We start from the raw sequence: 16,280 nt of genomic DNA, 5'->3' as shown, positions 1-16,280 counted from the left end.
CCTTGGCTTTGTTTGTGTAATGTGCCTGGCTGCAAATCCCTGCATGAACTTGGAAATAGGGTTTGGAATAAAAATATTGCAATTGTTCGTATCTACACATAAATGGTGGGGGTAAAGTGTGCTGCCCAGTTTTTAACATACCCTTCAATGTCTCTCGGATTAAAATACGGATGTCTTATTCCTTAATAATAATAATAATAAAATTATTATTTATACCCCGCCCATCTGACTGGGTTGCCCTAGCCACTCTGGGCAGCTTCCAACATATATAAAAACATAATACAACAGTAAACATAAAATCTTCCCTATACAGGGCTGCCTTCAGATGTCTTCTAAAGGCTATACAGTGGTCCTTCAGGTTAAGTACTTAATTCGTTCCGGAGGGCCGTACTTAACCTGAAACTGTTCTTAAGCTGAAGCACCACTTTAGTTAATGGGGCCTCCTGCTGCTGCCGCGCCGCAGGAGCACAATTTCTGTTCTCATCCTGAAGCAAAGTTCTTAACCTGAAGCACTATTTCTGGGTTAATGGAGTCTGTAACCTGAAGCGTATGTAACCTGAAGCATATGTAACCCGAGGTACCACTGTATAGTTATCTATCTCCTTGGCTCAGGGATCACATAGCTCCATACCACCCAACATTTCTCCAATGCAAAGAGGGACACAGGTGGCACTGTGGTCTAAACCACTGAGCCTTGGGCTTGCCAATCAGAAGGTTGGTGGTTCGAATTGCTGTGACGGGATGAGCTCCCTGCTCCTGCCAACCTAGCAGTTCAAAAGCACGTCAAAAGGTGCAAGTAGATTAATAGGTACCGCTCTGGCGGGAAGGTAAATGGTGTTTCCGTGCGCTGCTCTGGTGTCGGTGTTCCGTTGCACCAGAAGCGGCTTAGTCATGCTGGCCACATGACCTGGGAAAAACTCTGCGGAGCGGACAAACGCCGACTCCCTCGGCCTGTAAAGCGAGATGAGCGCTGCAACCCCAGAGTCGTCCGCGACTGGACTTACCTGTCAGGGGTCCCTTTACCTTTAAGGGAAAGCAGGACATGCCGGGATCAAATCAGAAACTGGGACAGCTTCTGTAAATCCAGGGCTATCCCTGGAAAATACGGACACTTGGAGGGTCTACTTTTATATTTCAGTGCGCTTCTCTGACCTTGGGCATTTTGGCTTCCAGTCAGAGGGGTGGCTAAGAGGAGCAGCCGAATTGGCTATTATAGTTGATCCAATAAAAACAGGACCCTGAGTGGAGCAGTTGCAATAGAGAACTAATGCTCTCGATCAACAGGCCCCATTGCTGTCTGCCAGAATTTCAGATAGTGCCTCTTCAACAGCAGCAGTAATAATACTGAATTATTGCAAATCAATTTGCCTGCATGTTCCCCTTCCCGCTTTTGGATTACAGAGGCCCAGAAATCTCCCCAGCAGAACAAAATAATGCAGAGGGAAAGAAAGGAGAAGAAAGTATTCACTGTGGTCCATAGGACAGGACCTCGACAAGTTCCCCAGTTTCTCAAGTATGAACACAAGGATGCTTGTGGATGCGAGAGATCCATGATGACGATCTCCCATAGCTATTTAAAAACTTGAATCACAGCTGCAGGACTGGGGCAGGGTGGGAGAATTGGATTGGGACCATGGCACTTAAGGGAAGGGAATTTAATCCTTACCTCACTGTTTTCCCAGTCAAAAACCCCTCTGTGCTGTTGTTTGGGGATGGCAGGTGGACACACAGGTAACCAACTGGACCTGTATGTTTGGCCTGGCAATGAATTTTAAAGCAAAAGAAGAGCAAGGGGGAAAGAGTTGGAAACAAATTTTGCAAGCTTGGGAATGGGCTTTTGGGGTGTATGGAGGAGGAACATCACATGACCGGCTTCTTTCCGAATCTCAGCAGAAACCGAGTTGATTAGCAAAAAGAGTAGGATTAGAAAGGGGATACTATAATAATAAAGGACGCAGGTGGCACTGTGGGTTAAACCACAGAGCCTAGGACTTGCCGATCAGAAGGTCGGTGGTTCGAATCCCCGCGACAGGGTGAGCTCCCGTTGCTCGGTCCCTGCTCCTGCCAACCTAGCAGTTCAAAAGCACGTCAAAGTGCAAGTAGATAAATAGGTACTGCTCCAGCGGGAAGGTAAACGGCATTTCCGTGCGCTGCTCTGGTTTGCCAGAAGTGGCTTAGTAATGCTGGCCACATGACCCGGAAGCTGTACTCCGGCTCCCTCGGCCAGTAAAGTGAGATGAGCGCTGCAACCCCAGAGTCGGTCACGACTGGACCTAATGGTCGGGGTCCCTTTACCTTTACCTTACTATAATAATAATTATTATTATTTATACCCCGCCCATGTGGCTGGGTTTCCCCAGCCCAACAGAATATTAAAAACACAATAAAACATCAAACATTAAATAACTTCCCCAGACAGGGCTGCCTTCAGATGTCTTCTCAAAGTCAGATAGTTGTTTATTTCCTTGACATCTGGTGGGAGGGCGTTCCACAGGGCAGGCGCCACCACTGAGAAGGCCCTCTGCCTGGTTCCCTGTAACTTGGCTTCTCACAGTGAGGGAACCGCCAGAAGGCCTTCGGAGCTGGACCTCAGTGTCCGGGCTGAATGATGGGGGTGGAGACGCTCCTTCAAGTAGACTGGGCTGAGGCCATTTCGGGCTTTAAAGGTCAGCACCAATACTTTGAATTGTGCTCAGAAATGTACTGGGAGCCAATGTAGGTCTTTCAGGACTGCTGTTATATTAAAAACCTAGCAGAAAACAGCATGCTTGTGTTGCTGTGAAATTCAGGAAAGTTGGCTGGCAGGAGGCAGTCATTTGTTCCTCATGAACAGAAAGTGCTTTTGATGTCCATACACAAAGCTTCTGGTTCCTCCTTCAGCGTTCTCTGTTCTTATTTGCCTTCTCCACACCCTCTTCCAGGTCCCAGCAAAATCTCCCCTGCTCCTGTTCAAAGCTTGAACATAATTCATGTTGTGTGGTGACTTTGCTAAACAACCTCCAAATTTCCTCATTTGATCTCTGCTTTTGCATCTCCCCAGTCTCCCTCACAACCACCCACACGTACAATTATCTTTCCTTTTTGGTTGTTAGCTTTTAAAAAAATATTCTGGGCTGTGTGTGTGTGTGGTTAAGAAAGTTTTAAAAACCTGTGGTACCATCAGAATTTTCCTGAGTTTGCTGGTATCACTGGTTGCTTGGATATGGCCCTTGCTTTTTGCTTACACTTACCCCACGAAACTGAAATTAGTATACTGTATATAGTATATACAGTAAAAAAACAAACAAACCTGCAGTGTAAAGTCGAGATGTTGGAGGAATAATTATTTGGAGTACACCCACCTAATTCACAGTAAACCCACCTAATTCACACATTCCAGAATAGGCGAACCAAAACACTGCCATCCTTTGAGAGTTGCACTTCTCTGAAATTTGCAATCTAATTGCAGGGGCAAAGTTTTTTCACAGGAACACATATGTTGGTGAAAATAACATATGGAAATGAACTATTTGGAAAGGACTGTTTTACAAAACAATCTGTACATTTGGCAAAATTGCAAACAAATGTGTTTGTTAGGAGATGTTTGCACTAAAATGCTGGTGGATTTTTCACGGAGACATTTCAAAAAGAATTTTGCAAATGGAAATGCGGAGAACTGACTTTAAGATTAGGGGGGGGACACACACCAAACTTTAAAGGTGACTAGCACAAAACTGGAGCTACCTGTCTGAAAATTGGCAGGGTCCATCAACTCAATAGAAGCTACTTTGCCACCAAATTCCATCTACCTATGTGGGAGAGGGGGACGCAGGTGGTGCTGTGGGTTAAACCACAGAGCCTAGGACTTGCCGATCGGAAGGTCGGCAGTTTGAATCCCTGCGACGGGGTGAGCTCCCTTTGCTCGGTCCCAGCTCCTGCCAACCTAGCAGTTCGAAAGCACGTAAAAGTGCAAGTAGATAAATAGGTACTGCTCTGGCGGGAAAGTAAACGGCGTTTCCGTGCGCTGCTCTGGTTTGCCAGAAGTGGCTTAGTCATGCTGGCCACATGACCCAGAAGCTGTAAGCCGGCTCCCTCGGCCAGTAAAGCGAGATGAGCACCACAACCCCAGAATCGGCCACGACTGGACCTAATGGTCAGGGGTCCCTTTACCTTTATGTAGGAGAGGGGAACCCCAAGTTTCCCAATCAAAGTCCATAGGATTTGTTTTTTTCCAGGTTATGATCTGGATCCGGAGGCTGGATCTGGACCATCCTGGGTCAAGGGTGATCTGAACTGGGCTCCCATTTGGACTGGGGAGGCGCACAGTCCTATCATATTGGCGACTGGGAATCCTGCTGTTTTAACACGCCACACCTTATACAGCTGAGCTCTTAAAATCTGCCTGCAAAGAGCTCAGTCTCCACCGAGCCAAAGAGAGAAGTAATGCATGTGTTACAGCTGCACTTAAGTCTCTCGGGGGAAGAGGAATGCTGAAATTTAATAAAGGGCAATTCTTAGGCAGAAGGACTGCTGGAAGGGGAGCCGGTTCAGATGACAAAGCAAATCCAACTTAATTAGAAAAGAAAGTTAGGAACATTGAACCAGAGAAGCGCAGACGATTAAAACGGGCAATTCCCATTTGTACCTGTTGGGATCATAAACAATCAATTAGCAAGTTGCCTGCTGAAACCTTTCGATTCTCAGCGCTTCCATCTCCAGCATCGCCAAGGCTGAATGTATCCCAAATTCCACCGGATTGCATTAGTGAATTTATGTCAAATGCCACCCACCCAAGAAACTTATTGGTTAGACCTTCAAGATCAAGAACATCCTTTTTCTATTATCAAGTAGAAACAGAGGACTGGTTCCAGCACATCACCTGTGGCACTTATCCCTTCTTTCATGTGCACTTCTGTGCATCTTTGTTAAGCAGTTTGTCTCTGGGTATGTAGACAGCAGTATATTGCATAAAAGTGGGTAGCCCTGGTAAGTAATATTGGTGCAGATGGTGACAGCAGCCACGAAATTAAAAGACGCTTGCTTCTTGGGAGAAAAGCAATGACAAACCTAGACAGCATCTTAAAAAGCAGAGACATCACCTTGCCAACAAAGGTCCGTATAGTTAAAGCTATGGTTTTCCCAGTAGTGATGTATGGAAGTGAGAGCTGGATCATAAAGAAGGCTGATCGCCGAAGAATTGATGCTTTTGAATTATGGTGTTGGAGGAGACTCTTGAGAGTCCCATGGACTGCAAGAAGATCAAACCTCTCCATTCTGAAGGAAATCAGCCCTGAGTGCTCACTGGAAGGACAGATCCTGAAGCTGAGGCTCCAATACAGGATGTAGCTCCATGGGTACAGAAGACTCTCCAAAACACAAGTCACTTGCAGTCCACCCTACCACATCATTCTCCTGCATATGCAGACCAGGTCAACATAAACCTGTATCTTCAGTCTGTAATAAACAAAAATCTGCCCTCATTCCCTTATGGGGGACACAAGGGCCCTTATAGAATCCTTTGTAGGTTCTCCATCGGTCAGAGAAGATAACAGAGGCCAACCAGAGAATATTGAAAAGCAAAGCAGCTAGTAAGCCTGATCTTTACTGACTGTTGCAACAGGGTGCTCCCCTCACACACAGGAAAGGAGGCAGACCCGGAACAAAGGTGTGCCCGCCCTTATATAGACATTTTAAGTTGCCCACCCTGGTGTCCAAGACCACCCACCCCCAGATACATCATACCTACATTACAGAAAGGGCGGTCTACAACAGAAATCTGAGTGTGTTGTTTATCTCCTGTCTGGCAGGTCACCTGTTAATGGTCACTTGACTGGATTACCTGGGGAGCCTGGCCAGTCTTTTGTAATGATAAATACTTAGCTCCTGAGCCAGGTCACAGGCTCACCCTATTCATACACAGACATACCCTTAAGACAGGATTTGTGAACAAAAAGACAACGGGGAGGCTTTTCCATTTTCCTTCGACCTTGCAGAGAAATATTTGAGGTCAACTTGGGAGGGACAAAATGGTTTCAGGACTTTTTCTGTGGGGTTTCAGACATGTGGTTTATAGATGCAGTCATGAACATTTATTATATATATATATATCTAAGACCTTAATTTTTTAATTTCAAGTCTGCGTGTGGAAAGTGGCCTTGTTTGAGCCAGGCTCTCTCGGCCAGTTGAGCTCAAGCTACTGTCTCAAATGCAGGCTGTTGATCTCTGCTTATCTTCTCTCTCTCCTTGGCAACTCATTTTCCCAGGGGAGCAGGAGGAGTTCCCAGGGAAGCTGACCCAAGCAGAGACAATGAGCTTTCAAACAGAAACAAGGGAAGTGAAAATCAGCAACTGACTGCACAAATGCAGTTACCAGCGCCACTATTTCCAGCTTTCTTCGTCTCCAGCTGAACCCCAAAACTCTCAACAGCAGAGCCTGATTTGTAAGGAAACGATGTTGCCTGCATTTGCTTCCCACATGCGCCCAGCCACATTTAAATGCGCTTACCCCATCTGCACGTTAGCACTGATTCCTTGCATGTTTGTGTTGTAAACAAAAATTGCCCTTTTCCCTTATGGGGTATCCAAGAGCCCATATAGAGTCCTTACATAGGTTCCCTATTGGTAGGAGAGAATAACAGAGGCCAACCAGAGAATATTGAGAAGCAAAGCAGCTAGTAAGCTTGATCTTTATTGAACTGTTGCAAAAGGGTGCTCCCCTCACACGCAGGAGAGAGGAGGGACCCAGAACAATGGCACGCAAGGCCTTATAAAGACTTTTGAAATTGCCACCCTGTAGATCAAGACCACCCCCAGAAACATCATACATACATCACAGAAGGGGTGTAACCTAAGACCACCCCTCAGATACATCACACCTACATCACAGAAAAGGCGGTCTAAAACAGAAATTTGAATGTTGTTTTTCTCCTGTTGTTGTTTATCTCCTGTCTGGCAGGTTCCTTGATTGGATTGCCAATCTTTTCTAATGATAAATACTTAGTTCCTGGGCCAGGTCACAGGCTCACACCCTATTCATATCTTAAATGTGCCCTTAAGACAGGATTTGTGAGGAAGGAGACAATGGGGAGGTTTCCCACTTTGACCTTGCAGAGAAAACATTTGCTCAGTTTAGGAATCAAATTGGTTCCAGGTCGGTCTTCCTGTGCTGATCTATGTCCGTGCTTGGTTGGTACACTCATGAACATTACCATATATCTAAGACCATAAAATTCCTATCACATTTGAAACTGTTTTAAAATGCGTTGGGCAGAGGGGGGGTTAGTGAGTCACTCTTGTTTTTTAATTTTTTCTTATGTATTTTGTTTTTTTATAATGCGGTTTTATGTTGCAAACTGCCATAAGACCTGCAGGTAGGGGGCAATATACAAATTTAATAAATAATAATAATTCCTGCTCACCTTCTTTGGTGGGCGCCACTGTGGGCCACCATCCCCTCCACCCTCCAAGGCCCAAGAAAACCCCAAGGAGTTTCCAGAGCACCTGAGGAAGCCTCTGCATGGAGTTTGCTACCTGGGAGATGGATTCTGACTGCTCACTGAATTGGCCAATCGCGAGTGGCCTTGGGGGTGGGCCTCCAGGAGCAGGCCTAGCACAGCACCCGGGTATATAGCCAATGATGGTGTCTTGCCTCTTATTCATGGTATTGGAAGGTTCAGATGGGGGGTGCCTTGCCATGCAATGTGGAGGCAGCTGGTGGGTTGTCTGTCTGTCTGTCTGAGTAAAGATTTTTATTTTTTATGTGTGAGGATAGAGGGCTCATCCACACTTCTGCTCATAGCTGTCAACTTACAAATTTGATAATAAGAGACCAGCAGCCTCGAAAATAAGGGATCAGCAGCCAAAATAAGGGATTTTCCAAGCACAGGTATGTTCAACTTCTGAGCCCCTCCGAGCCAAAGGCAGAAAGCCCAGCCAGCAGCCAAACGAAGCCTCAAGCGGTGGTTCCCACAGCGCAGCAAACCAGCAAAGGGGATGCAGCAAGGAAAACCACCGTCACCTCTCCGCTGGGAAGCACTGAGCAAAGGCGAGTCCCCAGGCAACGCGGCCAATTTGATTGGCACAAAGCATGCAAGCTCCACCCCCCCAGTCATTCTTAGACTCCCTATTGGGTGAGCGACGCAGCCAAGCAACACAGTTGGAGCCTCCCTCCTCCCTGGCTGGCAGGGAGGGAGGGAGAGGAGCTGCTTCCTTTGAAACCCGGGAAATTTAAGGGACATCATCAATAAGGGACATCAGCGGGACACAGCACTGGGATAAGGGAGTTTCCCACCAAATAAGGGACGGTTGACAGCTATGCTTCTGCTTGTCCTTTTCTGAAAAGCACAGGTCCAAGAGATTTTCTGCTTGCTTTCTAGGCATGGGTTTGAGTCATGGGCATAGCCAGGATTTATGTCAGTGGGGGCAGGACACCCCTCTGTCATCATCCGCTGACTGGCTCTGTCTAGCAGATTCGGAATTAAATGTCTCACCAAATGTCTTCTTTCCAATTGCTTTCTTTGGACCCCAAGTGCTCAGAAAAAGGTGTCAAAATCCTTTTACAAATTCTACTTTCAGTAGTTAATAGTTAAAGCTATGGTTTTCCCAGTAGTGATGTATGGAAGTGAGAGCTGGACCATAAAGAAGGCTGATCGCCGAAGAATTGATGCCTTTGAATTATGGTGCTGGAGGAGACTCTTGAGAGTCCCATGGACTGCAAGAAGATCAAACCTCTCCATTCTGAAGGAAATCAGCCCTGAGTGCTCACTGGAAGGACAGATCCTGAAGCTGAGGCTCCACTACTTTGGCCACCTCATGAGAAGAGAAGACTCCCTGGAAAAGACCCTGATGTTGGGAAAGATGGAGGGCACAAGGAGAAGGGGACGAGAGAGGTTGGACAGTGTTCTCGAAGCTACCAGCATGAGTTTGACCAAACTGCTTGAGGCAGTGGAAGACAGGAGTGCCTGGCGTGCTCTGGTCCATGGGGTCACGAAGAGTCGGACACGACTAAATGACTAAACAACAACAACTTTCAGTAGCTCAATTGTTAGAAGATGAGACTCTTAATCTCAGGGTTGCGGGTTGAACCCCACATTGGGCAAGTCTCCTGAATTGCAGCAGGTTGGACTGGATGACCCTTGTGGTCCTTTTCAGCTCTACAATTTTATGATGTTTACTTTGTTATAGGTATTCTAAGATCTCATATATATAAATCATATGTTCATAAATGAACAAGGCAAACACATACCTAAGTATATAAACCACGTGTCTGAAATAGTAGAGGAGAGCAATCCTGAAACCATTTTGACTCTCCCAAATTGACCTCAAATATTCCTCTGCAGTTTGGATGGAAATGGGAAAAGCCTCCCCATTGTCTCTGTGCTCACAAATCCTGCCTTAAGGGCACATCTGTGTATGAATAGGGTGAGCCTGTGACCTGGATTCAGGAACTGAGTATTTACCATTACAAAAGACTGGCCAGGATGCCCAGGTAAAGGTAATCAGTGACCATTAACAGGTGTCCTTCCAGACAGGATTCTGCTGTAGACTGCCATATGTATGATGTTTTCAGGGGTAGTCTTGAGCTATGCGGTGTGGGTGGCACTGTGGTCTAAACCACAGAGCCTAGAGCTTCCCCATCAGAAGGTTGGTGGTTCGAATCCCCACAACGGGGTGAGCTCCCATTGTTCGGTCCCAGCTCCTGCCCACCTAGCAGTTCAAAAGCATGCCAGTGCAAGTAGATAAATAGGTACTGCTTCGGCGGGAAGGTAAACGGCGTTTTCGTGCGCTGCTCTGGTTCGCCAGAAGCGGCTTAGTCATGCTGGCCACATGACCCGGAAGCTGTATGCCGGCTCCCTCGGCCAGGAAAGCAAGATGAGTGCTGCAACCCCAGAGTCGTCCGCGACTGGACCTAACAGTCATGGGTCCCTTTACCTTTACCTTTACCTTGAGCTACAGGGTAAGCAATTTCAACAGTCTATATAAGAACTTGCACACCAATGTTCAGGGTTCCTCCTTCCTCCTGTGTGGTGGGGGTGATCATCCTGTTGCAACAGTTTAATAAAGATTATGCTTACTAGCTGCTTTGCTTCTCAATATTCTCTGGTTGGCATTGGTTATTTTCTCCTACCGATAGAAAACCTACAGAAGGACTCTATATGGGCTCTTGGGTACCCCGTAAGGGAAAAGGAGCATTTTTCGTATTTTTCGCTCTTTAAGACGCACCAGACCACAAAATGCACTAAGTTTTTGGAGGAGGAAAACAAGAAAAAATAATATTCTGAATCTCAGAAGCCAGAACAGCAAGAGGGATCGCTGCACAGTGAAAGCAGCAATCCCTCTTGCTCTTCTGGCTTCTGGGATAGCTGTGCAGCCTGCATTCGCTCCATAAGATGCACACACATTTCCCCTTACTTTTTAGGAGGGAAAAAGTGAGTCTTATAGAGCAAAAAATACGGTATTTGATTTGGGGGGGCAGGTGTCCTGCCCTCCTGGCTACGCCCATGGTTTGAGCGGTTTCTGAATCAGAACAAAAGTCAATCGGCACAAAAACCTGACAGCTGTTTGTTCCAATTCAGCCGCAAACAGCGTGTTTCCCTGGAAGAATGTAGCAGGGCAAGCGGAAGCGTGGACGACCCAGTTACATACTGAATCCTAGGAGCAGCCTCCTTTGTCCTTCCCCTGTGAAGTTCACGGTGACAGCAGGAAGCAAGTTTCCTTGTTGGAGTCAGCACCAAACCACCAACTGGAAGGGCAGAGCCCCAGACCTGATGATGATGCCACAACTTCCTGAGCGAGGGAACAGAACTCACAGGCCAAAAGCTCATCCTTACCTGCAATTGTGTATTCCCATCCTTCATCCCTATTTGCACTTCCATCACCAGGCACAGTGGGATACAGGAGCTCCAAAGTTCTTGGATGCTTGGCCTCTCTGCAGCATAATCGGGGAAATGTTTCTCTTTGCCCAAACACCATGGAGGGCTGCTGCGAAAGCAGTATCAGGCTGGGCAGACCACTGGTCTGACCCGAGCACCATAAAGCCACTCTCAAAGGGAGGCTGCGTCTTTCCAACGTGCAATCCGGATTAAGAGTACTGCCACAAACCATAAAACAGCATCGTCTTGATATTTGTCCAGTCTTTGTCGTGTATCCTTGCTCAGAGGGACAGAGTTGAGATTCTGGGTGTCGTGCTTTTCATCATGAATGTGCCATAATTCTACGGGGTTTTCAGACTGTACAGGACTGGTGCCTTTGTAAGCCTTTCTGAAATGAACTGGAATTGTGCTAAAATTGTGTTGAGGGTCCATGAAACACTGTGTGTGTGTGTGTGTATAAGAGAGAGAGATGTCATTCATAGAGATGGAGTGAAAAGTAGTCTTAAAAATAATGCAGGTCAATCCTTGGGGTCCTTTTTTCTAAACGTGATTTTTTTTTTATTAAACCAACAGAAAATACATCATGCAGCAGGTATTTCTCATTATTATACAGCAAAACTGCCAGGCAGCAATTCCAGCTACATCGGGCAGGCAGGCTTTTGTGATGGTCTCCAGTTTTGCACAGTCACTAGAGTGTCGCACCATGAATTATTAAATCAATGCTTCATGGTAATACATAATTTCTTATCAATTATTCATGCTAATGTGCGTGTATTTTACTTAATTGTGTTATTGACGATCAAAAGTAATTTCCTGAAAATCCTCAAGGACAGAAAATTTAATCAACATAACTACTTTTCAGATGCAATGCTGTTAAGTATTCTTAATTTGCTCAACAGTTCACTTATTTATGTACCTTTCTGGAGGAAAAATGAGTTTAATCAAACCATTAGAATGAAGAGTTAGTGTATACAAGGGCCAAGTTCACCTGAGCAATCGGTAATTATGCCGAAATGAAATTGAGATTGCTTATATTTTTTTGCAAACCATTTTAATAGTGGAACTTTAGGAAATAAATTCTAAATGACTGGAATGGCTGTGAAAAGAGACACGGATTCCTCTTCTTCCTGGGATGTTTGTGTGTGTATGTGACTTTTTTTTTTTGGCAGGAGAAACTGTTCTTGTTACTCTTCAGATAAATGCTTAAGAGCTGAAAGTGAAGAGATTTTGGTTGCATCCAAACCCCACAGGGGTGCTGCAATCTCCCCAGCTACAGTGGCTGCCCCCTTCTGCTTCTTATTCTCTGCTGGGATTCAAGTTTATCAAAAGGACAGGGGTAAATGTTATCAGCTGATCGTGTTAAAACAAAGAAAAGCCTTCCTGCATTGCTCATCAACCAGTCGAAAAAACAGAGCTCAAAATGAACCCCGATCCAGAAAGATGCTCTATACACAAGGCCTGAGCATCACGAACTATCTTTCTGACACAGTATAATTTACGTAAACTGGGAGGTTGTGACTCTGCAAAGGTGTGGTCTTTGGAGAACCAGGCACTCCACTTTCCTGATCAGGGGGTGACAGCCTTGAGTTCTCAACAACTGCTTTATATGTCTGGGTCTGCTGCAATCCGAGACAAACTTACTAGAAGCAGCAGTTATCTGTTTTTGTTTCTTTCCATTTTTTTGTTTTCCAACCTGAAGTTCAGATCACTACACTTGTGTTAACGGTTTGCAATTTGTTAAGTTAAAAAGTCACCACCACAAACATTCATCGGCATATTAGCACACGGTTGCTTTTTCCTATGACGCATATTTTTGCAAGCCATCTCCCCAGACATAATGCATTTGTGCACGTTATTTTCACTAATATCTTTTCCCCAATGTACCCACTTTTGTAACCATTTTTTGTTTGCTCTTTCTGAAACAATGCACAAACCGCAACAGAGCTATCCTTTGAAATTTGTACTTCTTGGAATTTTGCAAGACTGTTCTCCAAACAACTGGGAGTTGAATTCAGTAGGACTTATATTTTAGTACACTTGAATAGTATTGCACGCCTGAAATGATCTGATTCTTCTATTGTATGCCATCCGACTGGGGGTTTATCTGAAGGACAAGGGTAGAAATACCTATGACAAATAAAAAATATTACTACTCTGTGCTCACGAATCAAACTCTTGGTTATGGACTGCTTCCAAAGTGTCTTCCTTCTGCTCTGTGGGATTACTGATGGTCTCATGTCCTCAAATTCAACAGGATCTTGAGGCCGCGCCTGTGTGAAGTTACAGTTCTGCTACAACGAGGGGAAATGGAGGGGACATGTTCCAAAAAGGACCTCGGTTTGGCAAGGAGAGCAAACTTAGCAGGCAAAGCAGAAATCCCTTTCCAGGAAGGGATGGATCCAAAGATCCTATCCACCAAGCTCATTCAATGACAGAAGACCTATTTATCATCTCTAGATGTTGTAGTAGACCCTTCCGGTCATTTTCATTGCCCCCAAATCCTAGCTAAAATTAGACCTTAGAAAGAGAGGTTGTTATCTTCACCCATTCATATTTCTGCTAGAAACATATTCAGCGCTGATAGGAATGTCTGTGGCCTCCTGCGTCCCAAACTGAACATAGGGAACAGGATGAAGTGATGGTCCCATGGAGAGATGACTCAGATTCCTAGAACTTCAGCCCCAATGTTTTTGCAGGGAATTGTCACACTCCTTGGCTGTTGGCCCGGCTTCTCAGACCTGAATGGCCTTAGTCAAGGTGTTAGTGGCACCAACAAGTTGAAGGCCCCTCTGCAGTATGGGTGGCTGGCTCTCCTTCCTCCTACACATGTGTAGGATCACCTTCCTCCTACACATGTGTAGGATCACATTGTGGGCCAAGGGGCTGTTTGGTTGTGTGTGCATCATTACAATCTCCTGTAATCTGCGTTGAGGGCCATTCTCTCAAAAGGCGGCGCACAGACCTTCTAAATAAATAAACGAATAGATTAGCAATAAAATCCCTCGTGTAAGCTCAACAAGACTGACCTCTCTGTCCGTATTGCTCTCCGGACCTCAGGAACTTCCTCTCGTCAGGCCTATGAAACAAGGCCTTTCTACACCCATCCGCTGTGGAACAACTAAGAGGTTGTTGTTCTTATTTAAATAGAAGGGGGCCTGTTATGCGATGCTGAGGGAACCCCATATCCCCTCCCCACCCCAATCTGGTGGAATCTAGACACCAGGCAAATAATGCCCTTTTGCTTCTCTCTCTCCTATTCCCATCAGGGCTCCTGGATCCAGTTCCACTGTAAGCAGAACTAACACCAGGCAGTACCTGGAGATTCAGCGAGAGCAATGGAGAACCTCAGTGAAATCCAGCGGGAATTGATGGTGGTAATAAAAGACAGGGCCAGAGAGAACCTAGAGCTTGCTGAAACTGTCAACAGATGAGCAAGTTTCCTTCCAGTTTCAAAATAAATCCAGACAGCCTCTAAAGGGTGGATCCCTCGGATTTGGTTTCTTGGGGTGCCGAGTTCATTATGAGGCGGCATGTGGGGTCTCAAACACTTTTCTCGCTTTCGTTCTGTTCCACAGCCACGGGCGGCTTGTTGTCCAAGGCATTCTCTGCGGCGGGCTTGGCCCCCGAGGGTGGAGTAGGGCTGCTGGAGGCCAGGAGGTTCGCCGACTGCAGCACAGCCTCCGAGTGCTCCCGGGCTTTCATGCGCAGGGCTGCCACGCTCGCCGTGCGATTACTCTGGCAGCCGTACGTGGGGAGGAAGGAGAGGCCCATGTGGTCGGGAACACAGCAAGAGCACAGCGGGCTACCTGCAGCGGGAGGAAAAACAAAACACCACCTGCCGTCGGTAAAAGACGGAGCTGTTTGCTGCTGCAATGCACTTCTACACATATGCGCCAGGAGGATTTTCCAGGGGCCTGCCCACCTGTAGGCACCACGAATGAAGCTGGTGCAGACACTATTCAGGCTAGATCAGCAGTCCCAAAGCCACAGTACAGTGGTACCTCGGGTTAAGTACTTAATTCGTTCCGGAGGTCCGTTCTTAACCTGAAACTGTTCTTAACCTGAAGCACCACTTTAGCTAATGGGGCCTCCTGCTGCCGCTGTGCCACTGGAGCACGATTTCTGTTCTCATCCTGAAGCAAAGTTCTTAACCTGAAGCACTATTTCTGGGTTAGCGGAGTCTGTAACCTGAAGCGTATGTAACCTGAAGCATATGTAACCCGAGGTACCACTGTACAGTGGTCAAAAAGACTGTCGGAGTGGGCAGGCTGTATCACAATTTTTTCTCAGCAGAAAAGAAACTTGATTTATTTCAAGCAGTTACTTCTGAGTAAAATATACCAAAGCCAGTCAATTCTGTTTTATTGTGTAAAGGAAGAGCCCTTTGGGAGTGAATTAAATAATGTGGAGGCTAAGAAAGTGCTGTAACAAACATATCTCAGTATTCATCCACCTTTTTGTTCTGCTCTGAGGGGGTCCGCTTCCAAATCCAAAGTGTTGGTGGTCAACATCCTTCCTCTTATTGCTTAGCAACAGAATTAGGCGATTTGGCCCTGTGGATAGCTCAGTCAGTAGAGCACGAGACTCTTAATCTTAGCGTTGTGGGTTCGAGCCCCACGTTGGGCAAAAGATTCCTGCATTGCAGTGAATTAGACAAGATAATCCTCAGTGTCCCTTCCAGCTGTACAATTCTACGATTCTGAGCACCCTTAGCAACGATGCTGCCTACCACACACTGAAGCATTACAGCTGCCTCCACATTTTGTGCTCTAACTTTCAGAAATGGCTAACTTGCTTTAAAAAAAGAAAGTTAAGAGTGCTTTGGGACTCAGTACATGCGTACCACCTGCACTCCTCTGTTGATGGTCCTGATCAGGGAGAAGAAGAAATGAAGAGTGGAAACGACTCAACACACCAAAATTCTAGAATTCAACAATGGCAATTCATTGTTTGTAGTCACTTTTCAATGGTATCCCCTCAGTTATCCATGTATTCTAGTAACTTAGAGGAGGCCTCAGCCACATGGTGCCCTAATTCCTCACATACTGTGCATATCTATAAATCCACCTTTGATTCGGCAAAGAAACAGCATTTCATCTTTATGGACAACTTCTTAAAGTCATTAAAAAAATGTGTAGCTTAACCATATTGATCGAAAAGCCAGGCAACACTATGAACAATATGGAGGTAAAATTATAGGAACTGGGTTAGTCATATAGCCTTTGAGAAACAGTAGTAGACAAGGACATTATCATCTTACCTAATTTGTATCTTTTATAAAGACATGGGGCCAGAAACCCTGATTCTGCCTTCACAACTGCCTGTGGAAAGTACACAGCCAAAACAGCTATGAGTGAAAAGGGCTGTTTGTGGTTTCACTCCTCTTACTGCGAATGTAAAAACGACAGGGACTAGAATGCTCTTCCCATT

General features: G+C 45.9%; 1 protein-coding gene across 1 annotated transcript in view; it reads right to left on the bottom strand.

The window, feature by feature from the left end:
- Positions 1-10,182: 10,182 nt before the first annotated feature.
- DRGX (dorsal root ganglia homeobox) overlaps positions 10,183-16,280 on the bottom strand; it is a 38,787-nt gene continuing 32,689 nt past the window's right edge. Inside the window, exon 7 of the mRNA XM_081005740.1 lies at positions 10,183-14,656. Coding sequence (XP_080861866.1) covers positions 14,391-14,656 — 266 coding nt within the window. The 3' untranslated portion in view covers positions 10,183-14,390. The remainder of the gene's footprint in view (positions 14,657-16,280) is intronic.

This window comes from Podarcis pityusensis (genome assembly GCF_964106645.2).
Source record: "Podarcis pityusensis genome assembly, chromosome: 5".
NCBI lineage: Eukaryota > Metazoa > Chordata > Lepidosauria > Squamata > Lacertidae > Podarcis > Podarcis pityusensis.
The sequence above is the reverse complement of the archived record's forward strand: the minus strand, read 5'-3'. Positions and strand labels throughout refer to the sequence as shown.